This window comes from Coprinopsis cinerea, assembly GCF_000182895.1.
Source record: "Coprinopsis cinerea okayama7#130 chromosome 5 map unlocalized cont3.5, whole genome shotgun sequence".
Classification (NCBI taxonomy): Eukaryota; Fungi; Basidiomycota; class Agaricomycetes; order Agaricales; family Psathyrellaceae; genus Coprinopsis; species Coprinopsis cinerea.
The window spans coordinates 2,889,972-2,915,936 of record NW_003307540.1 but is presented as its reverse complement, the minus strand read 5'-3'; the positions used below and the strand labels follow the sequence as shown (position 1 = coordinate 2,915,936).

General features: G+C 52.4%; 11 protein-coding genes across 11 annotated transcripts; 7 read left to right on the top strand and 4 right to left on the bottom strand.

The window, feature by feature from the left end:
• Positions 1 to 49: 49 nt before the first annotated feature.
• On the top strand, positions 50 to 2,497 carry CC1G_08847 (hypothetical protein; the record flags this gene model as incomplete). The annotated part of the gene is made up of 10 exons (XM_001839069.2): positions 50 to 97; positions 198 to 387; positions 639 to 753; positions 842 to 886; positions 1,085 to 1,134; positions 1,367 to 1,499; positions 1,555 to 1,854; positions 2,110 to 2,133; positions 2,279 to 2,330; positions 2,411 to 2,497. The coding sequence occupies 10 exons, from the start codon at positions 50 to 52 to the stop codon at positions 2,495 to 2,497; spliced, it is 1,044 nt and encodes a 347-aa protein (XP_001839121.2).
• A 2,807-nt stretch (positions 2,498 to 5,304) lies between these two features.
• On the top strand, positions 5,305 to 6,033 carry CC1G_14716 (hypothetical protein; the record flags this gene model as incomplete). Its single annotated transcript, XM_002911241.1, has 3 exons — positions 5,305 to 5,448; positions 5,685 to 5,799; positions 5,858 to 6,033. 3 exons carry the CDS (start codon positions 5,305 to 5,307, stop codon positions 6,031 to 6,033), a joined length of 435 nt encoding a protein of 144 aa, XP_002911287.1.
• A 610-nt stretch (positions 6,034 to 6,643) lies between these two features.
• On the top strand, positions 6,644 to 7,233 carry CC1G_08845 (hypothetical protein; the record flags this gene model as incomplete). Its single annotated transcript, XM_001839067.1, has 4 exons — positions 6,644 to 6,832; positions 6,886 to 6,957; positions 7,014 to 7,124; positions 7,180 to 7,233. The coding sequence occupies 4 exons, from the start codon at positions 6,644 to 6,646 to the stop codon at positions 7,231 to 7,233; spliced, it is 426 nt and encodes a 141-aa protein (XP_001839119.1).
• Positions 7,234 to 7,899: 666 nt separating this feature from the next.
• CC1G_08844 (hypothetical protein) lies at positions 7,900 to 8,651 on the top strand (the record flags this gene model as incomplete). Its single annotated transcript, XM_001839066.1, has 5 exons — positions 7,900 to 8,043; positions 8,100 to 8,177; positions 8,230 to 8,376; positions 8,432 to 8,578; positions 8,628 to 8,651. 5 exons carry the CDS (start codon positions 7,900 to 7,902, stop codon positions 8,649 to 8,651), a joined length of 540 nt encoding a protein of 179 aa, XP_001839118.1.
• A 388-nt stretch (positions 8,652 to 9,039) lies between these two features.
• On the bottom strand, positions 9,040 to 9,951 carry CC1G_08843 (hypothetical protein; the record flags this gene model as incomplete). The annotated part of the gene is made up of 5 exons (XM_001839065.2): positions 9,040 to 9,126; positions 9,179 to 9,248; positions 9,322 to 9,426; positions 9,494 to 9,551; positions 9,660 to 9,951. The coding sequence occupies 5 exons, from the start codon at positions 9,949 to 9,951 to the stop codon at positions 9,040 to 9,042; spliced, it is 612 nt and encodes a 203-aa protein (XP_001839117.2).
• A 689-nt stretch (positions 9,952 to 10,640) lies between these two features.
• On the bottom strand, positions 10,641 to 14,443 carry CC1G_08842 (eukaryotic translation initiation factor 2C 2; the record flags this gene model as incomplete). The annotated part of the gene is made up of 23 exons (XM_001839064.2): positions 10,641 to 10,864; positions 10,914 to 11,016; positions 11,065 to 11,076; positions 11,129 to 11,285; positions 11,348 to 11,417; positions 11,471 to 11,488; positions 11,553 to 11,594; positions 11,654 to 11,738; positions 11,805 to 11,980; positions 12,034 to 12,119; positions 12,169 to 12,248; positions 12,298 to 12,313; positions 12,372 to 12,508; positions 12,566 to 12,627; positions 12,691 to 12,824; positions 12,890 to 12,915; positions 12,971 to 13,096; positions 13,150 to 13,305; positions 13,365 to 13,880; positions 13,938 to 13,988; positions 14,069 to 14,140; positions 14,187 to 14,356; positions 14,416 to 14,443. 23 exons carry the CDS (start codon positions 14,441 to 14,443, stop codon positions 10,641 to 10,643), a joined length of 2,547 nt encoding a protein of 848 aa, XP_001839116.2.
• A 1,122-nt stretch (positions 14,444 to 15,565) lies between these two features.
• Positions 15,566 to 17,290, top strand: CC1G_08841 (stomatin family protein; the record flags this gene model as incomplete). The annotated part of the gene is made up of 7 exons (XM_001839063.2): positions 15,566 to 15,656; positions 15,709 to 15,815; positions 15,881 to 16,025; positions 16,084 to 16,225; positions 16,282 to 16,308; positions 16,362 to 16,771; positions 16,837 to 17,290. The coding sequence occupies 7 exons, from the start codon at positions 15,566 to 15,568 to the stop codon at positions 17,028 to 17,030; spliced, it is 1,116 nt and encodes a 371-aa protein (XP_001839115.1). The 3' UTR covers positions 17,031 to 17,290.
• Positions 17,291 to 17,746: 456 nt separating this feature from the next.
• Positions 17,747 to 19,600, bottom strand: CC1G_14715 (hypothetical protein; the record flags this gene model as incomplete). Its single annotated transcript, XM_002911240.1, has 8 exons — positions 17,747 to 17,924; positions 17,985 to 18,045; positions 18,259 to 18,323; positions 18,379 to 18,774; positions 19,158 to 19,203; positions 19,254 to 19,302; positions 19,351 to 19,395; positions 19,487 to 19,600. 8 exons carry the CDS (start codon positions 19,598 to 19,600, stop codon positions 17,747 to 17,749), a joined length of 954 nt encoding a protein of 317 aa, XP_002911286.1.
• A 1,848-nt stretch (positions 19,601 to 21,448) lies between these two features.
• On the bottom strand, positions 21,449 to 22,340 carry CC1G_08840 (hypothetical protein; the record flags this gene model as incomplete). The annotated part of the gene is made up of 6 exons (XM_001839062.2): positions 21,449 to 21,487; positions 21,545 to 21,643; positions 21,701 to 21,808; positions 21,872 to 21,947; positions 22,010 to 22,168; positions 22,237 to 22,340. 6 exons carry the CDS (start codon positions 22,338 to 22,340, stop codon positions 21,449 to 21,451), a joined length of 585 nt encoding a protein of 194 aa, XP_001839114.2.
• A 649-nt stretch (positions 22,341 to 22,989) lies between these two features.
• CC1G_08839 (hypothetical protein) lies at positions 22,990 to 24,001 on the top strand (the record flags this gene model as incomplete). Its single annotated transcript, XM_001839061.1, has 2 exons — positions 22,990 to 23,863; positions 23,916 to 24,001. 2 exons carry the CDS (start codon positions 22,990 to 22,992, stop codon positions 23,999 to 24,001), a joined length of 960 nt encoding a protein of 319 aa, XP_001839113.1.
• A 578-nt stretch (positions 24,002 to 24,579) lies between these two features.
• CC1G_14714 (hypothetical protein) lies at positions 24,580 to 25,381 on the top strand (the record flags this gene model as incomplete). The annotated part of the gene is made up of 3 exons (XM_002911239.1): positions 24,580 to 24,842; positions 25,097 to 25,206; positions 25,341 to 25,381. The coding sequence occupies 3 exons, from the start codon at positions 24,580 to 24,582 to the stop codon at positions 25,379 to 25,381; spliced, it is 414 nt and encodes a 137-aa protein (XP_002911285.1).
• Positions 25,382 to 25,965: the final 584 nt, after the last annotated feature.

Below are 25,965 nucleotides of genomic sequence, written 5' to 3'. Positions count from 1 at the left end.
AGGAAGACCTTCAGCCGGTCTGAATATTCCAGACTGTCGTCGTGGCGGTATGTTCAACCTGGATAGTGGCCAAGAGGGTCAGATATGCCAGGTTAAGGTGGGTAATCTTAGTTCGAGACTGGATGTACTAACCTTTCTGTTGCTTTAGGTCTCTATCTCCCCGAACATTCACTCATTGTCACCAATGTCTCCTGCAGGCCGTGGCCACCACCTTCTCTACTCCGCGAAACAGTCCCTCACGATCGCCCCCGACGCTCGACTGGAGTCATTTCTATGGCGAGCGAGACAATAGCTGGAGGCAGTTGTCCAGGGAGAGCTGCGACTTTGGGGTCATGGTTTCAGCAACCGTGGATGTAGTCGTAGCCTTCAACTCCCAAAGTCGCAATCGTGCAGCCTAGCGCGCTGCCCAACCTGGACATACATGAGGCCTTCAGGTGGACTGTAGGACGAACTCTGGGCCACACCCCGAGGCTGCAGTCCGATCGCCGACGACCCTGTGGACTCTCCTCGACAGGCTGGGCAGCGAGCTACTTGGCCTATAGCTCGGCGCAGTGAAAGGCCCCGGGACGCCCGTCCCCTCCTCGCCATCGGGAAGGTTGGTACAGCCCAATCGCCTGCCTGGACTGACGGTGCATCAGCAGATAACCCTGCAACCCCAGATGGAAGACACACCCACCGGAATCCTCAGCTTCGTGCAGCGAGGCTGAACGTATACATCCTGACCGTAGTGTCCTCCTCCCGCCTTTGTGAAGGGTGTGCCCAAAGGTCGCAAAATCCAAGGGATAGATACCGCAAGTTTTAGTGCTCAAGTTCTGAATTTGGCGCACTCCCGCCGGTGTAGTCCCGCCCAATCCCAAGCCCGCCTTATCGTTCCGTCTTCAGCGAGGTGAGCCCAGTCCAAACTAAGTCCTGCTGCTGAAGCTGAATCATATAGTCAGACCAGTGTAAGATTGCACATTTGGACCAAGGGCGTACCTGTGTCGAAGAGCGTGCCCGCCCAGCGCCAAGCGCCAAGTGCCGCACTGGGACCGTTGTCCTCTCCGTCTTCTAGTCCTAACAGACGAGTTAAACGACATATAAACAGCCGCCCTCAGCCAGTAAGCTTCATAGCCCAGCGTAATGCAGTATGCTTCAGTGCGCTCATCGCGTCGCTACCGGCCAGTGTGTTGTATGGCTCCTGAGCCACTCGACCTCGTCCTCAACGCCGCTGGCGATCCCGCTGTGCTTCGAATGCTGCTGGAACAAACTCGCCATTCAAGAAAGGAAGAATAAATGAAGATGTCGCTGGAGAGAACCCCTCGCATTGTAAATCGTCAGCAAGAAGAGGAAGAGTGAAGAGTGAAGCTCACCTCAAGCCTTTCCGCAGGACCTGTTCCTCAAGCCTCGACCGTGAATTTAAAAACCGTGACCAAAAAGAAACGCCTAAGCCCAAAGATTCTGAATGGCTCTGCCTGCCTCTACGACGAGTTTCGAACGGTGAAGGTGGGCGTTGTGTTGTGGTGAGCAGAGATCTTGGCCCCCGCGGCGTGTTTTGCTAACCGTGGTTTTGCGCAGCAGAGAAATGCAAAGTCCACTCATGCTTTCGAAAACATACGGCCGTTCACGAATACAATATGTTCAAGGACGAAGGACGTTGCGGGCGACAGCGAGGACGAATACCAAAAATCAAGAGTGTGGAAGAAATGAAACCGGAGTCGGAGAAAGAAGATCTTCGAGGGAGTGGCTGAAGCGAAGCGTTTTGGATGACAAACTTCCCAAAAGTTGGCTCCATCAAACAGACTCTCAGCTCACTGCCCACTCGTTGCTTTTGGCGTCCGCTTTCCACCTCTTCGATTACAAGAAAGCGTCAGGAAGGTTACTACAAACCTGTTGGGCCAGGTCGTAAATACGGTGGTGAGTAACTCCGTGAATCTGTAACTGACATGGGCCTCTGATTTCGTCGTAGAAGTGGCAAAACATCGCCCTGGAACGCGTTAGACCTTTACAAAGGCTACCGGAACGCTGTGGGCAGGAAGCAAGATACTCGTTCTTGCGAATAGAAGAAAATTGCCTCGTCTATCGCGCCGTTGGCACCCAATTGGCTTTCCACCAGTGCTAACTCCTTGACAGTAGCTTGACCCTCCCTCCCGAAGAGTATGCTTCCCACCATCTTAGAGCCCACGAACCTAACAGGACTCGAAACTCGAAGAGGTCGCTTGCTCGACAAGCAAAGGCAAAATGTCGGCGGCCCCTGAACAGTACGGTATCCGCCATCCCAATTGAGGTCGGACGATGACAGCGGCTGCTGGCTGGGCGCCTTCCACCTCACGAAGATCCGGATCCCTGCTAAGGTCTGCTCAAAGGACGAACAGCCCATTATTCACTTGGCCATGTTTCAGTATTCCTAGCTGACTCTAAAGTCTGGACCTAGGATGAAGGGTTGACCGCGCACGTTTACCAACGACGCGACACCAGACACATTCTCAAATGGCCTGCCAAGCTTGCGTTCTATCTGTGAACTCTAACTCTTGCCATTACATCTTTTGACTACTGCTATCGGCCAAGAAGTGTACAGCGGCTCCGAGGTTTACCTCAGCGCCAGTGTTCCCTTCGAGCTCCTCTCGTCCTCGTACTTCACCCATTACTTACCACCTTGATCCGCAGAATGAAACATTTTTGTCAGACCGTTGTTGGGCTTGCCGCCATACCGCCTGTTCTATACAATGGCGACACGTCGAGGTATGTATCAACCGTGCAATCACACCGTTTCCTCTCGTCAAGCCTCCGGGAAGATGAAGACCTTTCAGCGGTCAGACAGTGATGCGAGCGCCAATATCTTGTGTGTTTTTAAGTAGCGTCCCCTCAGGCTTCCCAGCGCCAGAGGACGTCTATTCTTGACAAAACTTCGCGCTGGACCAGGTTTACTTGGCTTAGCTTACACCCATCTGCATGCGGAAAGAAACCTCATCACCGTGGTGATCATTGGCCGACTGGCCGACATCGTCAAGCCACTAGTAGTATCGTTGCCTTCCAATTTTCAAAGCGCAGTACCAAACGCCTTCTCCTGGCGACGCTGGCTCTCTGTCGTGGTACTGACCGTACTCACTGCAACAAGCAGTGTATTCGAGCGATACTTCTGAATTTGACTTGAAGCCGGTTATTAGGCATTTTGATGGCAGACGAGACTGTGAATCCGTGCCCCGCGGCAGCGGGACTTAAATTGGATATTGAATCTCTCAAGCACGAATTCTCTTCGTTACCCAACCCATGCGCCACGACGGCTGACCACCAAGGATACCGCTATGCTTCTTCTCCGAGTCCTCGACTGAAAACCAGATTCGTTGTCTGCCAGGCGCCTTGAATTCCCTCGAAGGCACGGGAGGATCTTACCGCCCTTCAAGAGACCGTCGAAAATCCTGGCAAGACCAAAGACCCAGTAAAAAACTCTCGAAACAAGTGTCGACTGCGTCGAACCGGCCTCCATCTTCCTCCCTGCAAGAACGCTGAACCCACACTTTAGTCACCACAGTCACCAGAGCACTGCTGCGGCGCCCGATGTTCCTTCCCGCAATACCGTCGTGTAAGTAACGGGTTTGCTCAGTCCAAACGGGAAAGACGCGCGATGAAAAGATAACCCGACCACCGATACTCTGAACGTCTCTCCCGCCCGATGAACAAGGCAAAAATAACGGAGGATTGGAACAAGCGTCTGATTCCTGGGAGCCTCCTGATGCGCCGGGCGGGTCCCATCGGTCGCATAACCAATCACTAGTCACTGATGACAACAAGGAGCACCACCAGGTGGACCACAGCCGACCTCTGTTCTCTTACGGCTCTAACGACCTCAAGCCAACTCATAAGAGAACAGAACCGATCCGCGATGCGCTGTGTCGACTAAAAACCGTCGAGAAATCAGAAGAAGTGGGCGTCTTTCAAAAAAAGAATTCTTCCCCTTGGGTCGGGGGTTTCGCCAATGTCACGGTTACCGCGACTGCTAGGATACGCAGCTCGGTCGTTCGCTGGGCATTATGTCTCGCCATGTCTCGCCTCCTGCTCCAGCGAGCTTTGGGATGAGCATATCCGAGCCCGACCCATCCTCTCTGGGTACACCCCGTCGTACCATGTTTCTGCGTCACCAGACAGTCAGGTACGTATGGCTCGGGATAATTGCTATTCGAAATCGTTCCTTACCTACGACCCCCTACGCCAGTGTGCGACTCGACTCACCCAAGAGACCCCGCCTTCTTTGGACGTCACCTGTGGGCTTGGCGTTTCGATCTAAGACTAAAACTCAAGGTCACGGTGAAGGTCACGGTGAGCTTCAACGATACAAAGTTGGTAACTTACCGATTTACCGTTAACATGAACCTTTCCTGTTCAAAGGATTTTGACAGGATTGTCCATCGAGTTAATTAAGACCCCAAATTGGGATGCGACCCGATTCTCCCGGCTTAGGTGCAATCCCTCTTCTACTTGACGAACTTGGAAAATACTGCACCCTCGCCAAGCCGTCTTCAGTACGGACTGAAAGGGAAGGAGGCCTTTCCGTGCCGCAAGCTGGGTGAGGGGCGATATTCAACCCCTTGCACCATGGACCATATCCCTTCCCAGCAAAGGTCAGCCTGTACGAAGGTAAGCCTTGCTGTCTCCGACCCTGAAATCAACGACTTACCCCCATCACATCCTAGAGAAGACCTGGTCGAGGCCAGTGTTGTGCAGGATGCGGACACCCCTATCTCCCTCACCGAGCAAGAATAGACGCGCCGGCGAAGCCTCGTCCCAAACTTCTTGGGTTCGTACACGCGGCGTGACCTTCTCCACGGCAGCACGCCTCCTACACATGTTCCCGTCAGTCTTCATGCTTTTGGGGCGAGGATCGACCTTTCAAACATCCTCGCCGGCTTTTCTCGTATGGAGATAGGCCTGTCCCTACCTCGCAGATTGGAGTATCGGTGATACGCGCACCTGATTTTCAGACGAGAACCCACCTCCATCGATCGCGGCAGCTCCAAGCTAGCAACACAAAGCCTCCTCGAAAGGAGCTACTTACAATCAAAGTTATATCCATCACCCACTTGTCGACATTGTCCCCTCCTCGGTCGCTTGATATCCAATGTCCACTGGGATATACATTGACACCCTCCGTTTTTCAATGAATGAATCCGGATCCCCTTTTGGTGACACCGGCGGAGAAAGCGGGAGTATGCGCCGCTCGGTTTGGCGCGTTTGGTGCAGGCGTTGACGTCCGTGGTTGGCAGCGTGAGCGCGGGCGAAGGCGCCATCAATTTCAATTGCCTCCAAACTGCCGCTCCATGCCCGCCAGCGATGAGCGCGGTGTTCCCAGGATGGCTCGCGTTCTCCTTGTTCCCTTCGCAGAGGAGAGACGTCGCAGTCGCGCCTACCCCCGTCGTTCCAGGGTCTTCCAACGGTCCGCGAGTGGTCGAGTTGGATAAGGGTGTTGATTCGGGGGTGCGTCGGGGGTGGGAAAGGGAGGTGGCTGCATCCTGAAACCCGCCCTCTTGCCAACGAATCACAGGGGGTGGTGGCCTTGTCCTCGTTTGCCCTCTCCGCGCGCCCCGGGGTCGGCCAAAGGTGAGGGAGCAGTGGCGGCTGCGTGGACCCTCGTCTCCAAGTTCCAAGTTCGCCTGTCTTTGTTGCGGCCAGGGATTGCCCGGATGTCCTCGGTTCAAGATTTCGCATTCTAGGAAACCCAATCATCTGTGCGGAACCCGGATACCTCGATGGATCACGAAGAGCGTAGTTGGGTTACAAATGGAGCAGCACAAATCCTCCTTGGAAGCTTGATCCTGTACCAAATCGGTAAGTCGATTTTATTTGTTACGTTGTGCTATCGTGTATGTGCTCACCTTCCCTGTAGCGTCAATTCCCCCCATTGTCCAAGGGACGAACCGATACCTCTTCGTCAATGCGACGCGTCATGTCGGGTTGCAAGAAGTTGAGTTCATTGTTGAACAAACAAGAAGAACCAAACCGTCTCGACACCGAATAACAAGGAAATCCATCGCCGCCGATTGTAGTCCACCCGCATCGTGATCCATTCAACAACTTCGAATAACCCGGCGTTGAGACCGGGCGGACATCAGCATCGAGCTCACCGCATCTCCCCACCCTCCGGCCATGTCTAGATTTGGGCAAAACGCGACGTTTTGTGACTCCTTGGCCCCGTACTGGTTTCCAGGCCGTGCTTCTCCGCCGGCTGATGAGCCTGTCACCACTAGGGAGGTCCCATCCATTCGACCCAACCAAAATCAAATCAGAACTCGCCTGCATCATCTTACCCACCAACCTTGCCTGACAGAAAATCGATCTGGTCGACTGGAAAATTTTCAGCGCGGCGTCGTAGTGCGTCGGATCTCGTCTAGGGCGAAGAACCCGTAAAAGCTGTGGAAGGAAGGGTAGGGGTGTGTCGGACCTAAAGTCGGAAATTAGGCACTACCTTTTGGGTATTGATTATTGGGAATTGTTGAACCACGGTCTTCAACAAGTACCCCCATTTTTATATTGCGGCAAATGAACATGGGTAATGCCTCGTGCGACAGGCATTCTCTCCCCTATAAAAACCGCTGCGCAGCTCGTCCCAAACCTAACCTCTTTCCTTCCATCTGCAACTACGAACCGCATCGCTTGCACTCCTCTTTATCCCATGGCAGCTTTTGACGAAGCACCCACCCCTACACCTGCGTCGTACCCTGCTTTCACCGCCGTCGTCGAGTCGAATGGGTTGAAGGCGGCAATCGTGGACTACGACAATGTCCGCCAGCGAGTCCTCAAGGTCGACTTTCCGCCACGCTCAGATATCGTAGCTGGCGGCGACGTGGGCAACGACAACCAAGTGGGCGACCTGGAGCTATTCGCCGTCGAGTTCGCTCATCCTTTGCTTACCAGCCAGCCATCCACTATACCACCGAAGGAGGCGGAGGAGGTGCTAATGAAGGCGGCCATGAACAGAACAATGTCGTAAGTGGTCGTTGCCCTTTGTCGCCCTTAATGTCGATCGACTCAACTGTTCATAGCAAGCAGTTAATCTCAATGGCGCCGACGCCGGTACCGACGCTCGCCACCCCAACAGAAACAGGGCTCGCGATGGAATCGTAGCCTTCTTCTTGGGCTTCGTCCTGGTCAATGTAAGCAACCGTTGCGCAACATCCTTTCGTATTGCGATTGACAGTCCATCCCAAGCTGCTTCAAGACGTCGTCATGAAGATTAAGGCCGTCCTCGACGCCAGCAACTAACCCGGTCATCGTCGTCTCCAAGTCATAAGGAACGGAACGTACAATGAAGTTCGAGTCTCTGAATCAACCAATCAGGCTCAGTCGTCTTCCGCCTACACGAATCCTTCTATCACCTCTCGACTATCGACGCCTTCAACAGGCCCATGTACAAAATATCCTCATGCACCCTGCTCACAGTCTCGATTCCACATTGGGGCGGCGGCCTCAATTAATTTACGGTCTTTATTGCCAGGCTCATCTAGGGTGTCTCGTATCTTTCGATGCGCATCTGTTTTTGATTTTCGTCTGAATGGGAACCCCAAGGGATGGAGGGAGGAAGGCGGAAGGGGAGGGTCGCAGTGGGTTCGCATTCCATTCTTTCACTTTGTCGATTTTTTTAGTGCTGGTACATACCCTGTCTGTGATAGTGTATTGATCGAGTGTGGACCAGGAGTTCCGTCAATGATCATGTGTTGTGTTTGTAGCAAAGCTATTCCTATGTTGGGAGCTCCAGGGACCAGCACATCGGCCCAGGATCGACGCGTGGCCTAGTCGTGTGACAGAGTGAAGACTCGGATGAGCGCCAACCGTCACGCCCACGTGATCCATCAGTAACGCTCGAGGCGTGACACAGGGCCAAGTTGGAACTTCGCTCAGCGTCCGCAACGATATCTCTACTCATCGACCATGTCTCGACTATCCAGAGTACCCCTCAAAGCCAGAGAATCGGTATTTACAGCTGGACCAGAACACTACATCGGCGACACACAGGCGATCTGCCCACCAAGCCTGTTCGAATGCGTTGCGGCGATGGAGGACTGTTGTGAAGAGGTTCGAATTTGGTTGTTGTCCTGCACCTGGGGTGCTGAAACTGATTTTGATGACAGACATTTGAAGCTCAACATTTGCTGAGAAACGGTACAAGGGATTTCCCGAGGATGACGAAGGTTTTGCAGAGCGAGAGGGTATGTGTTTGATATGATATTGCATCGAGATTCAACTGAACAAGTGATACAGGTTTTTGAATTGACAACAGAAGGAACCGTCAAGAAGTACCAAAGGGGGCTTGTGGATGATATTGAGCCCACTGTTAGCGAGCTTCTGTCGAGAGCTGAGCAAGGGTTAGCTAGTCTGGAGAAGAAAGAGGCAACCCTTCAGTCAAGGGTAAGAGGTGTTCGTCGTCTCCAGATACCCAGGAACTGATCATCGTCTATTCAAGCTTGACAACGGTCCAGGAAATGCTAAACCAACTGCTGGAATAACCGCCGCTCAGAAATCGGAAGCCCGAAGGTTATTCCTTCTTTCTAAACAACGAGAACGGTTGGAGCAGCAGGCTAGGGCTTTGGAAGAGGAAGTAATGTTACTGGTGCGTCCCCGTCGCTTTGTCGTTTTCTACCGATCTGATTGCCTTTCAGGAAGCACGCGCGCACAAGAAGTAAATGCTCAGCTCTGTCTTCGACTCGGATCCGTCCGATCTGCCTCACCGCGCCCGACCATTTGCGACCTTACGCCGCCATGAAGCCCCACTTCCGGAACACCCGGATGCAGCGCTGGGCCTGTGCCCCGCCAGCAACCCAGAAGGATGCTCCAGCGCGATACTACTGGTCAAGTCCGGCACCTGAATCTGGCAGTTCCACCCGGCACCTCGCCGCAGGAGGACAATGCTTTCGAAAGGCTCAGCCACGCGTTGCAAACGGCGAGGAATGTAGCTCCAAATCTATACATAATCTACAGTCTAATAAAGATATCAAGCTATTCCTCCTAACTCGAGCGTAGCGAAATGAAGAAGTCGAAGGGTTGGGGAAATTGGGGTATCCATTCTACTGATCACAGGTTTGCCTTTGGAGGAGGCGAAGGCATCATCTTGACGTGAGTTCCCGATGCTACGAGACGATGGTGCGTAACATTCCAAATCTGTATCCGCAATGGTTAGCTGACGGCAGCTCCTTGTGTAGTCTGTACTCACCTCCGTGCGTGCAGAAGTCGTCCTCTTGCCCATGGACATGCTCGTGTTGATGAGTCTCAGCCGATCGCCTCTGTGTGTCAAAACGAGAGATTCATCGTGAATCTCGTTTCACAATGCTCAGTGGTGAAAGCAATGCCACTTACACGCTAGCTGGCGAATGGTAAATCATGTTGATGGCTTGTGATACGCTGGGATAGTCCTTCCCTTCCTTTGTGAGGTTCACGGCACTCATGGCCAGTGAGGAGCACCTGTTGTGGATTGCCCTGGCTCAGTACCCCCAGCGCCACCTCGAATCATACTGTACCAGCGACCTACATGTCAACCAGCCACGCTGAGCATCCACCGTGGATGTTGCCGCCTCCATTGATCATATCTAACCACCCATTGACCCCAAGACGTCACTCATAGTTAGCCTAACAGACTTCCCGAATCCCGCGAAAAAGCCAATCACAGAAAGGGCATCAGAAACAGCCCCACGCACCTTCTTCAACATCGAGCTCAACAACGACCCTCCCCTCCAACTTGCTCGGCTCATCCGGTTTGGGCAACACCGACACCTCCGTAATCTCGAACCGGTCCTGAATCGCGCGTCCAAAGAAGGGGGTGTCGCGGTACTGCTCTGGGACAAACTTGGAGAAGAATTCCTTGATGTTGCCTATGCGCTCTTTGATCTCGACCGAGGCGTTGCCAGCTACTTTTGAAACGTCGAATTGGAAGGAGGGTTTGTTGGCGGCGGTCGAATTGGGTGAACGCGATACGGATGTGGATGCCATGGTTTCTCACTAACGACGGGGGGAACTGGAGGGGAGCTTGGGAGAGGATTTAAGAGGGAGGGGTGGGGGAAGAGAAGGCCGATACGAGGAAGGGGAGGGAAGAGATTCCGTATCCATCGCAAAAGTGGTGACTTCGTCCCTTTATACCGGCTTCCATCCGACCCCAATGCGTAGATCAAAAATGCGGGGAAGAGTAGACTTCTCGGCGGATGAATTATCATGAGCTCATCGCAATTGCCGGTACGAGAGGCCTTGGCGGGTGCTTTGGTGAGCTTTCTCCAGATGCGCGAAGGAGGGGGTTGTCCGGATACCCCTGGAAATGGATTCCCCCTATCAAAGATTGGACGCGGGCGCCGATCCGTGCATCACCTGGCATAATCGACGACGCTGCTTCTCCATCCTTCCCCGCATTGATAGTCCAGCCTCCGGTGCAGCCAATGAGGTCACCCGGGTTGTATTACAAGTACAATTTCAATCGACAATTTACGAGTTTTAGTTACATGGGGAGCAGACCAGTAGGTACAGACAACAGATTCGAAAACAAGACAGCGGGATCGATAGCAGAGTGCGAAAGGGATCGATAGCGGGAAAGCATGCGCAAAGAAAGCGTAACGATAATAACTTCAGGAATAACGTCCACTCTTCATCCTTCACGAGGATTGAAGGCAAATCATCGACGATGATTCATTTTAATTACTAAACGATAATGATGCTTCAGAGAGGAATTCACGGAAGGGAGCACCACTCACCATGAAATACATTCGATTGGACTGCGCTGCATGAACCCTCGAGTACGCCGCCTTGAAATCCTCCAGGGTCGGGCCTGCGCCAGATGTAGCTTGGCTACCTTGGTCGCTCATGAGCTTCTCGTAGTCCATATAGATAGTCTTGCGCTCGCAGACGATGTCGGCATCTACAGGTGGTCAGGTCTCCCGTCAATAGAGTAAAGGATGGCAACCCACAGTAAACAGGAGCGGGGATTGAGACGGAACGCGTGGTACGCGCGAATGAATGGGCCAACCCGAAGCTCAGAGATTGGATACCATCCGGTGTCAGACCATTGTCCTACCAAGCAGTGAGCAAAAGGAGTTCTGTGCGACAGGTAGTACGCACATCGTATAAAACCTAAGCATGATGGTCAACTGAGGTGTCAATATGCAGAAAAATATACGCGTACAGTGTAGTGTCCGGGTCTACTGGTACCCAGCAGGCCGCCATGGGTCCACTGATAGTAGTCGTTCTGCAACGGATGAACTATATCAGTGTCGATGGTCGTGCCTGCAGGGAGATTGTGGCTGATAGAATCGCCATCTTTGAGGTCTTTGGGCTTTCCCCTGGAAGCGCAAAATTAGAAAGGTCGAAGCGGGCGGGACTCCGGAGGGGTTAATGCTCTCACCGGTGGTGGTGACGTTTCCCAACGATGATTAGAGTAATCTTGGGATTGATCTTCGCAGTTTTGCATGCTTCTGGAGAGTCCGTCAATTCCTTCCAACTCTGAGAATGCAGCACGAAAACGAACTTTTTATCTTAGGCAGCTCTAGTTATCAATGAAAAGAAATGAGCGATTCTGACTGAAGTACAGAGTTAGATTCAACACCCACCATGGTCAAGGACCTGCTGAAACTCTCCTTCAGAGACACCGTCTAATACGAACGATCAATTATGTACCAACGATCTGGAACGACGATACGATGTCGCTTACCTCGATACATAATCAATCTCGAAGGCAACGAGTTAGGTCGTTTCTCCATACGACTTTGATAATCTTTCCATTTCTCGAAGAGTTCCTATCACAGCCAATGAGGCGTTATGATTAGAGGAGCGTTTTGCGAACGACGACGTATTTCACTTACAACGCACATGTCCTCCATGTCGAGGATAATCTCCCTGCCACCTTTACCACTGTCGCTACCCTTCTGGACGCGACTCGTGGCGACGTATCGGGCCAATTTGGAGTCGATGCTTGACACGAGTGCGGTGACGGAAGGCTTATCGCGCACTCCTGGTGGAGGGTGGATCGCATCGGCACCTAAAGAAAGGCTGTTTGTAGCCGACAGGCAATGCAGACTACGAAGAACATACCCATAATGATGGTGGGTTTCGCGGGGTCCAAAATGTCTCCCCGGAGCTCAGGGTAGAAATTGATCCCGCCAAGTTTGACGTTCACTCTGGACAGGTGTAAGACTTACTGGTACATAGTAGAGAGGAAGAACCTACTTCAGAGTAACGTTAGCCCAATATTGATGGTTTCCTTTCTTGCATTTATTCGAGAGCAAGCACTGAGTAGCGATTCCCATCTGCACCCAATTAGCATCGTTGAGACACTTCACTCGACGAGGAGCGTACCGTGACGTCCCCAAAGCTAAACGTACGAGCACTGTTGTCAGTATGGCTTGAAACATAACCGAATCTGTTCTTACCGCTTGACTCCGGTGTAGATATCGCCCGAATTGGGAGGGAGGACTGCGAATATTAGAGTAGGTCCCTCCTTCTTCCCTCCCTTCTCACTCCTCTCGACATAGGCTTTCCCCAGCGCCTTGAGCGAGTTCACCAAATCCTATTGGATCAAAGTCAGAATGAAAAAAAATTAAGATGGCGAGAGCTGATGCCTTACCGCTTCAGACCTGGGGCGGTTCATATAATGGTAAACAGGTGACGGGTTGCTGACCACGACGCCTAAGTATGTCGTCAGGTTAGTACAAAGCTGGGGAATAGAATAACGGTCGACTCCTCCCGCACCGAAGTCTCTGGCTGCTTTCACAAAACCGGCAGCCATATCTATGACGCTGTTGTCTGGGAACCTCTGCTGGGATTCGAATATTGCTACTACGAATCCAGTAATCTGCGCTGGCTGGACAAACTTGTTCTGGAGTCTACACGGTCACAGGAACAAAAACCGTGAGCAAATGCAACATGAGAAGAAAAATAGAAAGCCTACGAATTCCATTTCCCATTGGCGACGTTCTATTCTCGAAAGTTAGAGAGGAGTTCCAATGTCGGTAGGGTAAACAGAACTTACCGCATTCTTGTTGAATCCGTACTTGACAGCAGGCGGTTGTAAAACACGAGCATCCACCTCGATTGGGTTGCTGTCCACCGTGATGCCTAAACCACGGAGGTATTCGCTTTGTCCATAGGCGACAACCTAGTCGATGAGTATTAGGCAGACTGACATCTCTGGTATAACAGACATCATACTTCAAAACCCTTCTGAATCTCCTCGAATCGCTGCTGGGGGCGCATCGTCGAAAACTCCACGACGGCTTTCGTCTGGTCTGGAGTGATTTCCATTCGAGCGAATTGTCCGTGAGCGACGTCCAGTAGCTCGATAGGAACCAAAGCAGTGTCAGAAACCTATGCGATTCGAAGCGACCATTATCAAACGAGCGATGAACGATAACGCTCCGGCTCACCTGAGCACAGACGAGACCAGGATATTTCAGAGGGATTCCGAGCTCCTTGAAGTAGGTTGCTACGGAAACCTTCTTCTTGACTCCATCCTTCTCCCTATCGAACGTTTCTTCGGAGGCGCTTTTGGCGGAGAACTTGCGAAAGGTGAAAACCTTCCCTTCCTTTCCTCTCGCATATAAGCTTCCACGCGTCGGGATCAACTTGACGTGGTAGAAAAACTTCTCCAGCATTTTTTTCTCCCTCGCCTTGAACCTCTTCTTGGGATCGAGCAATGCCAGGTCGTTGGGCCCAAAGAACTTGAGGCATGCCGATATGAGCGGCCCAGGCTCGTAGAAGACTGTGGTGGCTACGTCGAAATTGACGAGATACCCGTTGATGGAAGGTCGGTAAGAGTGGAAAAATCCACGGCGGACTTCCAAGCCCCCGCCAATGGCCTTTCTACCCTCAGCAGTGAAGAATGATCTCCGGTTGCATGTGTACTTTTGAGCAACCACGGTGCGTAAAGCAGTATTGATGGCCTTCGGAGTGAATGTGAGCCAGAACTAAAATGTCAGATAGCATTAAGGAGTGCTGACCATTTCGCCCATCTGAATGGTTTCGTCATGGGCATATCTTCCTTGGACGAACTGGTTCAACATCCTGCGCATAGTCATCAGACATTGTCAGTCTAAAGGAACTGAACCACTTGCTCGGGATTATTCTCCACATTGGTCTTCGTAATCGTGACTTTGAAGATCTTCGGTTTCTTGCCTCCAGGAGCTCCCATAGGGACAGCGAACTGGAGAAGGTTGTGAGACAGGTACCGCCAGATGGAGTGGATGTACCTCTTTGGAATCCGAAGGACCTAAAGGGAGCTTGGCAGTGGTGTACATAATAGCCCGACCGTCGAACCATGCGCTGAAGGACTGGAAAGTTCCCTGTTCCTCTGCCTTAAGCTTCTCAAAGATCTCATGAGCTCTGGCCAAAGGAAGCTTCATGATTGGCGGGTCCGCCGCTGGCGTATGAACGTCAGACTCGTGAAAAAGAAGCAAGGGGGCCAAGACCTGGACTTACCAACTAAAATGGGAAGGGCGATTTCCATATCAAGATAAAAAGGCCCTCGTCAGGTCAGAGACGCACCCGAGTATTGGTAGATAGTCTTTTCAGGTACAGTAGCACGATAGGAATTCATGACCACTTTTATAACTCGAAGGCTGGAGGTTCCAAATCCACTGCGGTTCAACCCAATCGCCTTGGCTCGGCCTCGATAGATAGTTCCAGATCCACAGGATGGTGTATTATACTGTTACAACTCACCAACCATGCTTGGGCGATTACTATCGCCACGATCGCCAATCCCTATGCCAGCAGGAGACGCTACAGAGCCACGACCAGTTCCAGCTGGAGTAGACGACGCTGAGGACCCTCTTCCTCGCCCTCGTCCTCGTCCACGTCCTCCTCGCTGGCCCTGGCCGCGCTCTGCAGAATCTTTTGGTGGCATGTTTATTGAAGACAAGCAAAGGAGCCTATGTGGTGGGGGTCAGGAGCAACCCGCAGCGTGATGGTGCCGTGCGAATGTGGAGGATGCAGGCTATATGAGATCCCGGTCATTGCCGTAAGGGAAACCTGACTCCGCTTCAATCCGCGGCAGCCAGCGGCGCAAAGACTTCCAAGGATCCGTCGAAGGCGGGGAGTTTACTACGCAATCGGAGAATCCAGGAGGGATACCATGAGGACGTTGATACCGATCCAGGACATTCACTTTACTTTTACTGCGCAATTCTTCACCCAAGCATAAAATGATCAGAGAACCTAATTACGTTCTGTGCATCGGTTCAAAGCAATCCGCAGCTTTAGCTGTTGAATTAGAGTGGTCTGGCCGCATGGCGTGAAACTTTGTTCGTTGTGTAAGCGCGAGCCTTGAATATCTCAATGTAGTTCCAACTCGCAGCAGCCTGACCTCAGAGAGATTTTAAGTCGAAGACCATGGACCGTCTCAAGCTTCCAAGGCGATTGCATCATAGGAAACGGACTCTTGGCAGTTCGTCTATATAGACACCGAGCGCCCTTGAAGGAAAGCGGTGTCACGGGTCGTTGCTGCGGAACTCACAGCTCTCTCACCGGTTCGGTTCTCGACACTAAAAGCTGTAGACCTTGTCAATATAAAAGGTTTCATCTTCTGTCATCGTTCCTTCCATAAGCCCCAGTTCCCATCCAAGTCACAATGTCGACCAACAGCATCGGAAAGGCGCGCGTCCCATCTCCCAGCACCTCTTATAGCCAGGGAAATGTAGTGGATCATAACGAGGGCAATGGTGCGTGGTCGGCTTCCAATTCGCCGTTTGTTCTGAATTGATTAACTTACAGCCTCGCACACAGTCACAGACGACCCGGTTCACGCCAGGAAGTTTGACCCATCGAACATTAAGGAGAATGTGATTCATGTCCAGCCGCTCAAGAGGTCCGAAATGCAGGTGTGTATATTTAAAGAAGCTTGGTCAACGACACATGGGCGCTCAAAGGAAATAAAATCCACCAGCCTTCATACGCTCAAGATTTGGGAACCGGAGAGGTCACTCATGGAATCTATGGAACGATGTTGCAAGGGTTGGGCTCCATCATCGGTTTCTTTGGCGCTATTCCGTGCTGCCCATGCCCCAATCCTTTCAGGGAGGTGGAGCAAGGTACGCATACCAGAAGCAATGAAAAGGAGAACCATGTATCTGAACACATTCTCCGCAGGTTCCGTGGGTCTGGTTTCTCGCTTCGGACAGTTCTACAAGTCTGTCGACCCTGGCCTCGTCCAAGTCAACGTTTGCACAGAATCGCTGCGGGTCGTTGATGTCAAGATTCAAATCAGTCCCATTGGTCGACAGATGGTCATGTCAGTCTCTACACTGGTTTGTGCAGGCAGCAGTCACTGATAGTCATCCCATACAGCACTCGCGACAATGTCAACGTCGAAATGTGTGTTTCATTTCTATTCTCTGGTACAACGCACGTTCTAATTACCCCAACAGTGATTCGGTCATCTACTTCCAGATCGTTAGCCCGTACCGCGCAGCCTTTGGTATCAGCGACCTCCGCCAAGCCCTCATCGAACGTGCTCAGACAACCCTGCGACACGTCGTTGGCGCACGAGCTGTCCAGAGCGTCGTGACAGAGCGTGAGGCCATCGCTTTCGAGATTGCGGAAATCGTCGGAGACGTCGCAGACAAGTGGGGTGTCGCCATCGAGGGTATCCTCATCAAGGATATCATCTTCAGCCCCGAAGTCTCCGCCTCCCTCTCCTCAGCTGCTCAACAGAAGCGTATCGGAGAGTCCAAGGTCATCGCTGCCCGCGCTGAAGTCGACTCTGCTCGTCTCATGCGACAAGCAGCCGATATCCTCGCTAGTCCCGCTGCTATGCAAATCCGACAATTGGAAGCCTGTACGTATCATTTGTTGCTAGCCCATTATTGTGAACTTGTGACTGATACATACGTCCTTTGACAGTGCAACAAATGGCCAAGTCGGGCAACAGCAAGGTCATCTTCGTCCCCATGCAACTGCAGAGTGACGTCGTCAGTCAGCTATCGAACCACCCTACGATTCTCGGGGAAACTGGCACGGCTGGTGGTAGCCAGGAAGTCTCTGGGCTCTCCACTGCCGGTCGAGCCGCTGTTCTCAACAGCATTTCTGACGTATAGGCGCCGCCCGAGTTCAGAATGCAATAATGCATTGACTCGCCTCCGACCTTTTTCACTGCTACGACCATTATGCCCCATTCCTTAATCACGCCCCCTGTTCCTCCTTCGATTTCGCTTCGCTGTTTGTATTCGATACCCTTTTGTCGCTCGCTTGACCCGGGCGGATATTGTATTTGTAGGTAGTTAGTTGCCCCTGTAATCCTACTTCGTTCGAGGTATCCGTTTTTGCGCAACAACCATACAGCGTTGTTTACCTATCATCGCTGACTTGCAGGCTCGACTTCAACTTCGTCATTCTGGCAGATGAATTGGCTGGTGTCATGACTGGGTGGGCTCGCACGAAAACTGTCGCTGCTCATTGAGACAAAGCTGTTGAAGCTCTTGTCGTCAGACGCACTGAGATCGGTCCCTTTCACGTGTGCGCTTTCACTGCTCACAGACCTGCCTGTTCCACAGAAGACAGACCTTTCTGGCCGTACTGTCAGTGTCGACTCATCGTTCAACGCGTTGGTCAATCGAATCAGGTCATATCGCGACAGGGGCCTCAACCTACCTCCGTTCTTTTCGAACCACGCATGTTGATCGCAGGCTCTCACCGGTACCTCTCACACCTCACAGACCTCGCAAGCTCACCAAGGCTTCTCATGATCACGCTCACGTCTCGGCCTCAGAAGTCCCTTCCGTCCTCTGGTGAAGGGTGGGAGGGTCAAGAAAAGTCAACGGCACTTCGCGCGGTCAGCTCGTCGGAACACCTCAGATAGTCTCCTCTCAAGAGCTGAAAGACCGTCATCGGTGGCCAGGGCAGAACTCAAGCAGACTGTCATGTCGTGAAGGTCTCGCTGCGCTGCAGGCGAAGAAACTGACGGGAGATATTCACGAACGGGTATCGCGGACCTGCAATGAGGGAGTGAGGGGCGAATCTGACTCGGAAGGAAAGCGGAACGAGAGACTGACCGAAAGAGGGTGCACCAAGACGCCTCAAAGGCGACAGGCCCAACCACTTGCGAGACGAACACTGTTCGATCCTGTCTGAGAGAACCAGCCAAGTCAGCAACGAGACAAGAGGAACGACGACTCGCCTATGGGGAGGAAGACTCGGGATGATTTTCAGAACGTGCTTTGGTTCGACTTGGAGAGCTGGTTAGACCCTCCAAGTCTTAAGCCCAGGGCCCACGACAAGGGAGCACGAGGAAAGAGGAGCGTCGCCAGAGGCGAGGGCCCCTCTCACCTTCCCCAGGATCCCCCGCAGTCTTCGAGCCCAAATAAATTCCAAGTCGATTCCACAATGAGATCCTGGAGGCGAGAGGTCAGCCACGGGAGAGAAGAGACCGGATCGTACCGGACGAACTGGAATATCTCCGTCGGGAAAGATGCATAGTCGACGAGCGCCCATTTGAAAGTCTTGAAGAAGGCTTGAAAGTCTTGAAGATCCTCATCCTTCCTCTCCTGCCCAAGGGTTATCACCCATCCAGGGAGGCCTCGCCTCCACTCCCAGTCGACCACGTTGAACACCCACAGAAGCGATTTGAGCTCGTCCCGCGCAAAGGGATAGGGAGCGAGTATCGACTCCTGGGCTGTGGTGAAGTCGAAGGGTGGATGGGTGCCCTGCCCATCCCAGATATGTTTAGTCTTCTTCGCCAATTGTTTGAAAAGGTGTAGTGGGTTATTTGGGGGAGTTGAATCCCCCGATTGAAGGGCTTCCTGCACTGCCGATATTCGAAGGTGCCTTAATCCCTCCCGGGCCCTGGGAGAGTAGCAGAGCTTCGAATAATCGGATAGTGCAACGCCTTCCAATCTCAAGGTCGGGTTGAACCAAAATAGATAGTTTTTTAGCTTCGCACCTTGTACAATGCCCCCTCATGAATAGAGGTACGCCGCGAACCACGTTGAACACCGAGGTGCGTGTGGCTCGTCCCGCGCGAAGGGATGGGGAGCGAGTATCGTCGCTCGGTGTGGTGGTATCGAACGGCAGGCATTGGGCGCTTAACGACGCGAGTGCTGGTAGTCGGGATCGGCCGATTACCCAGCGACGTCATGGTGCCACGATGGCTCATATTTTTATCACACGATTAATCTAGCTGGATATCAGTCACCGCCGTCGAACAAAAGATGTTAGACGAGACGTACCTCTCACGAAGTAAATCACACAGTGCCACCCGACATCCTACCAGCGCTAATGTATGCATGAGCGTCATGAGGCAACCTGAAGCGCGAGAGACTCACCCATGCCCTCTGTCCCCTTTCCCTCAAGTATCATCAGCCATTTCACGACCTGCCCATCGAGGTCAGCGGCAATGTCGTGAAGTCACTGGCGACGTACCTTGCACCGACTTGCCAGCCACGCGGTCGCTGCGATTCCACCAGGCTGAGACACGTAGTGAAAAGGGTATGAGGGCGTGAGTATCGCGGTGATCTTGAAAAATATTCGTGCCTTGGCCTTGACCCACCCAACCTACCACAAGGCTTCGAGTTATCTGGTAGAACCTGTCGGTTGATCCCAAGAAATTGTCAGCCAAAACGCGGAAGAAAGCAAGGTGTTGGAAGACCCGTCGATTACCGGGAATGATCATGGTGAATAATGCCAGGTCTCGAGAACATACACCAAAACCCCATGTGATAGCCTCCCGAACTCCCAGTCTCAGTCCCAGCCAACGCACCCAACCAGCCCTAGAAGAGAAGCAGAGTGGGAATCAAAACCAGACCAGAGCCAAGGAAACACAGAAATAGCTCAGTGAAACTCGAGGATCGCCGCAGCCTAGTCCAGAAGAACTCTGAGAATGTAAAGAATCCAAGCGGTAGGCAAGCAGGAAGAAGCCAGAAAGCGCGACAGTGAGAGCCCAGAGTGTAACCGTCTTCAGCCCCCAGCCTCGATCGTGATCGGCAAGGTTCCAATCCCCAAGACTCGATGAGAACCCAGACAGAGGCAGCAGAAAACAAGCTCAGAAGAGGAAGCAGTAATCCAGGAGAGAAGCAAGGGAACCAGAGAGGACTAGAGACAGTGTCACAAAGGGATAGCCGGAGCAAGTCGAGAACATCACCCGCCAGAAGACAGAAGAGAAACCCAAGGAGATCGATGTCGCCCAGCCAAGAGAGCATAGATAGCAGCTGCCTCGCGTTGATGGAGTCGCCTAGTAATGGACCACAGCAGAGAAGACAGAGCCACAGGATCACTCACGAAGGGAAATACCAAGCAGACCGTCGATGTCGACTCCGAGGGACGCGGTTAGGATGAAGACACATCTCGTGTATTTTTTTTTTCTTTTACTTTTTGCTCCGACACCCTTGGCGAGTGACTGGAGTGAGATCTGGTCTTCATCCTAACGCGCCTTCATGGAGATCAAAGCCAGAACAAGGAGAGAAGGGAAGGGGACCAAGACGGGGACGGGGGAGTCAGATGGTGGGTGAGAGAGGAAAAGGAAGGAGGAATGGGGACCCTCAACGCCTGGGCTGCCTTTATATAAGTTTTTCGAGGTTGTCGAGTGGCACTGGTTGATGAGCGCTTTGACTTCCAGGAAAGGCAAGTGACACCGCTTTGATGAAAGCCTTTCATAACCCACCATTGATTATCCATATGGGGACAGAAGCCCACCTGGCCCGGCGGACAATGGCTTTGAACGCCCTCGTGAACCCTCGTGCTGGTCAGTGGTCATGTTCTTCTCACACGGTTAGATCCAAATGAGGGGTGCAATGACGATCCAACGGAATTATAATGGTCGCCGTAGACTGACATCATGATCTCATCTGAATCGATCTGAGAACCCTTGCGAGGATGGCGGCCCTTTTGACAAGTCGTTGAGCGCAGTTATTGAAGGCTGTCTGCAAATTTACAATATTCCGGGCCTGGCATCAAGTCCTTGCAACGGACTCAATCATTTAATGTGGGAGCTGTTAAGTCCAAGCGCACAGAGAGGAACTGGCCACAGCTACCGAGACACTTACACACTCAGACGACAGCTGAGCTGTGGTATGCGATCAACAAAGGCCGGGGCCACCCATTGAGAACCTTCTATAGAAATTTGCCAACGGCGCACAATGGCCTCATGTTCCGATGTGGTCATGGAAAAAACTTTTTCTTCGCCTCGTGTTTTGGTATCTATGCATTCAAAGGGAAGCGGCGGTGCCCTTCCATTTCTCTGTCTAGCTCGTTGGGCGGACAACAGCTTTTGTGTAGGGGACGCAATAACAAAGGGACCCGGCAACTGTTGCAGCGCGGCCCAAGCAGGCCCAAGTCCTTTGTTCTATGCATGATGATGCGCGACGCGACGCGCCATTGAAAGCGGCAAGCCACGTGATTGCCTTATCTTATCGGGAATAGATAGACGCCCGTTCGAACCTCACAACAGTCAATCACCGTCCAAGGCGCCCGAGTTTATTCAGCGACGTGTTTAACGTGTATAAAGGCGAGTGGCTAGAGTCATTTAGCACCACATCTTGACGAAAGCCGCCTCCGCAAAACACTAAGTTGTTTGAATTATCAGCAGCCGAATTAGAGCACCGTATTCGAATGACCCTACATTGTAGTTATCCGCATTCTTGACTTGTTCTTCAGGAGACAGGCCTTGATAAGAGCATCGATAAGTCAGATCTGCAGTCCCCTCTATCGCATGAGTGAGCTTCAGAAGCAAGGGCCGTTAAACTACTGTATTCGCTGATTGAGTTTTAAGCCGCACCTCGTGCAAGGTTGCCCCTCCTCGAGTGACGGTATGATTGGCAGAAGCTGTTTCATTGCATAGAGACGATGTCGGAAGTAGCTTAAAGAATGTATCGCAATAGAAGATCTGCGGTCGGCATGTTGTGAATTCGTCATCGTTTCCGAATAGGCTACGTAGGTAGGAGCTTACGTTCGAGGACTCGATGAACAGAGCGTAGGCCAGGACATCATCTTCACAAAGGCCGTATGGATCATTGCAGTCCAGCCTTAAGTTAAGGTTTCAGTTGTCAAGCTTACGTGAGTAACTCAACAGAAAGTCTATACTCACGTTCTTGTAGTGGAATTCTCTGCAGCAACAGCATCATAAACGGATCGGATTCGAGCGGGGTCGTTGGAGCTCCAGTACGCGGCGTAAAGCGCATCCTCTGCTCCGTATGTTGATATGTAGTTGCTAGCGCTCAGAGCAAGAACTTTAGATTCGATGTAGCTGAGCAGACAAAGTAGAGCAAGAGACGTTGGAAGGTACACAAACATCCACGGCGCGGAAACTCTTACCTCTTATCTATAAATTGCTTCCTCTGTAGATCCTGACACTCGTTGACCGCTCTTTCCTCCAGCCTCCCGTACTCGTGACGAGCTATACCGGTTGTGCGGGTCATGGTAGTCGGACACGCCAGGGCTGCCAGCGGAGCAGCCGCTGCAATGAGTACCCACTGAACAAGTCGGTTCATTCCGGACGGTCCAAGTCGAGGTCGAGGGTTACAGATCGAGAGGAAGGAATGCAGGGACTGGCGCCTCTAGCAACAGGAAGTCGTTTATACCTCTCACGAAAGTGGGACGAGAAGCCGGGTTGAGTGGTTGGTAGCGAATGAAGCCAATTTGAGGTTCCCGACGTCTGGAATGGCCGGGGAACCGTACGATTGACCGTTCCCATCACCCAGATTTGAGCAAACCAGGCTTAAAGTTCAGAGTCGTTCTGGTAATTATTGAAATATACGCCAGGTTCTCTTGCCGCGGGTCGGGTCATACACGTCCTTCGAGGTCACTTCCTTGTAAGAATCCGGATCCGGTATCGAGTTCAAAAATGTTGCACTGTCAGGATGATGGTGTTGAGAAACGCGGTTTTTGAACCAGTTCTGTTCAGACACACCTATGCATTGTTTATTTAATGTATTCGTCAGAGGGAGATATCGCCATCCTTCGTCGAGCTCTCCCACTTGCTGTACCTTCATCCTCTAAACCTAACACCATCAAATAAAGTCCAAACACCTCCGCAAATTCCTCCTGCAGCGATTTTGATGGCTGAAAATGGCTGCATCTACCTCCTTCAAGGTGAACGGATTCACCGCTCTTCCTATATCCTATTCCAAATCTTCGACACACTATCTATACGCCAGAGCCCATGCCTCCTCAAACAAAAAAGATCCCAAGCAGCAAAACCAACTTCCAAACGGTCGAACCCTTTTCCTAGTCAATGTCCCCCCAGATGCGACCGAACGTGAACTCGTGATGTTCTTCAAACAAGCAGGGACGGTGGAGAAGGTCATCTTCGACTTTGACGTCAAAGAGCTTCGAAAGGACGAGGAGGGCACCGATAGCGAAGCCGATGAAGACGAAATGGACTTGGACGGCACCGCAGACGCCGAATCCTCAGAACACCCCCGGAAACGGCAGAAAATCGTCAAGGACGAACCACCAAAAGTTGTAGAATTACCTTCTCGACCACACCGGACGATACGGAAAACGGGCCTGACGGCGTATGTTGTCTTCCTCGACGAATCGTCGTTGAGCCGTGCGCTATCCCCGTCTTCAAAACCTCGACCCTGGCCGACCTCATCTGAAGAGCCGTCGGGTCTCTCCCACTACATTACGATCTACGAAAACCTACGACCACCGTTAGACCTGATCCAAGAACATGTGGACACCTACATGGAGCTGTTCGAGTACAAGCAGGCGAAGGAGAAGCAAAAGTCCAAGTACCTCAAGGGAGAGGCTATCGTCGACGAGGATGGGTTCACCTTGGTCACCAGAGGCGGAGCGTACGGCAAGACATTGGGTGGTGGAGTTGCTGTTGCTACCAAGCAGTTCCAACGTTCTGGTGCAACTTCGCGTACAAGGCCGAAGAAGAAGAAAGAGAAGGAGGGATTCTACGCGTTCCAGAAGGCAGAAAAGCAGAGGACAGGTGCGTTGCATTATCGAATGTATCTTGACTGTCGCTTATCATCTCTATTCAGAGTTGATGAACTTGAAAAAGAAGTGGGAGGAGGACAAGGCGAAAGTGGAGAAACTCAAAGCTTCCCGGCGGTTCAAGCCCTACTAGACTCCAGAATACCCACCTTGTACCGTACGGACTGTGCTATCTTCATTGGCTTTCTATGCTCCGAGTGACGAACTCCCGGTTACACGGATATGACCATTTCATGTGCACGAGTGAGGACCAAGAACCAGCAAGCCGATCGATTTCAGTACGCTACTACAGCCCATATCGTCCAAACAATACTACACGCGTCCAATGCGAAATTGGACATGGGGTGGAAAAAATTACCAAGGGCGAGTCGCATCAAAAGACCAACCCGGTTAATCCCCAAACACTCTCCAGCCACAAAGGGCTACCCCTTCTCTTCAAACCGATGTGTTGGCCCAGCCTTGCTCCACCACAACGCGTCTAGCCACCTTCTACTCATCTGCCCTGACACCAGCCCAAAAAAGGGGCGTGACAAGGGGACGCATTGGCGAGGACTGGAACAGCCGGAAGGCCGGAATCTCGACACCCCCTTCGTGTCGACACGGTCCACTCGCTTCACTCCACCACCCTTCGAACATCCCAAGCCAACCATCTTGTACGGGTTCGGATCTGCAACTCACTAGCCGCCTACCAGTAGGTATCCCAAGCTCATCATGCAGGAGAGTACGCACTCGGATCCTAGGAGCAGCTTGAACTGGGGGGAAGACGGGAAAAACGATGGTCGGGGCCCACGCTACTCCACCATGCACTCGAGAACGCATCTCTGCTACGATTCCCGTAGGACTCGTAGCTGCATTGGTAGAAGAAGACGCCAACGCATCGCCACCGCTGCCAACACCCCAACCACTCCTAAGATGAGCAACGCACCGACTCTGCTTGAGTCGTCGCTGGGAACACGTCATACTGGTGGTAGAAAGTGAGTATATGAACAGAAACCAAACGTAGACGGCGGAAGGAATGTCCGAGAAGCAATGAAGATCCGGTCTTCGTGTACTAGCGTCAACAGGGTACCAAGCCCATGCCATCCGTCCGTCCCAAGGCACTTGTCCTCACCGCGTCCGCTGGCAAATAATCCAGTGTGCTAGGTTACGAAGTGAAACTGGGTTACTAACGCCGAAACCGCAAGCAAATGCAGCTGAAGGCAGCCTTTCTGTATTGAAAGGTCTACAGCGAAGAGGCCGATGGGACCGGGAAGGCTCCTGATGTCTCTCCTTGGATGGAGTGCCATTGCACCATCTCTCTACCGCGAAGGCAGAGGTCACAAAGACGTCTCCTGGTCTGTACGTCCCTTTACGTCCTTTCCGAGTCTGTCACGAATCGGGGTCTCGAGTTTCGCAGCTGAAGCCATGCAAATCTTCCTGCGCGCGCCGGCGCTTCTGAACTTCTCCTGAAGGCGACCGATTCACCTCTGCAGGTGAATGCGGGTACAGCACAACAGTAGTTCACGGCGAATAAGATTTGCTGAGAATGTCGCCGGGGTTTGGACCGAGATCCAGCGGAAAGAGTCGTTGGGAGACTCGGACGGCGCTCGTTCTGTGCGTTCGTTGGGATCCAAGTGGCATCGTGTGTCATCTCCGGAATCGAGGGTCGTGGCGACAGAGACGAATTCGACCGAGGTCTGTACGGAGTCTCGCATAAGGAAGCGACTGGCTGAGCGGAACTTGCTCTCCCAATCACCCACGTCCTCTTATCCCTGGACAACCCCTCTAAGTATCCCATGTGTTCACTGTGACCCGACATGTTTCCGGCATTGCCTTCCCTTTCCAAAATGTGTCGAGACAGGGCTCAACTGTGCGTGGTCAAGGGGTCCCGAGGCAACACAGATGCGGGTCTGCGCGGAGTGAACGAGATACGGGCCGGAGAGGCTTTTGGGAAGGAGTGAAAGGGGTCATCGCAAGCGAATATGCCAGTCCGCGTCCTTGTTTTGCCCAAGATTCGGCTGGAGTCGAAAAACGATGTCTTGAAGCCGTCGCCATTGGGCTGAGTTGATCCCGCCGAGTGAACGAAGTGCCACCCTCAAGAACTTAGGGTTAGACGAG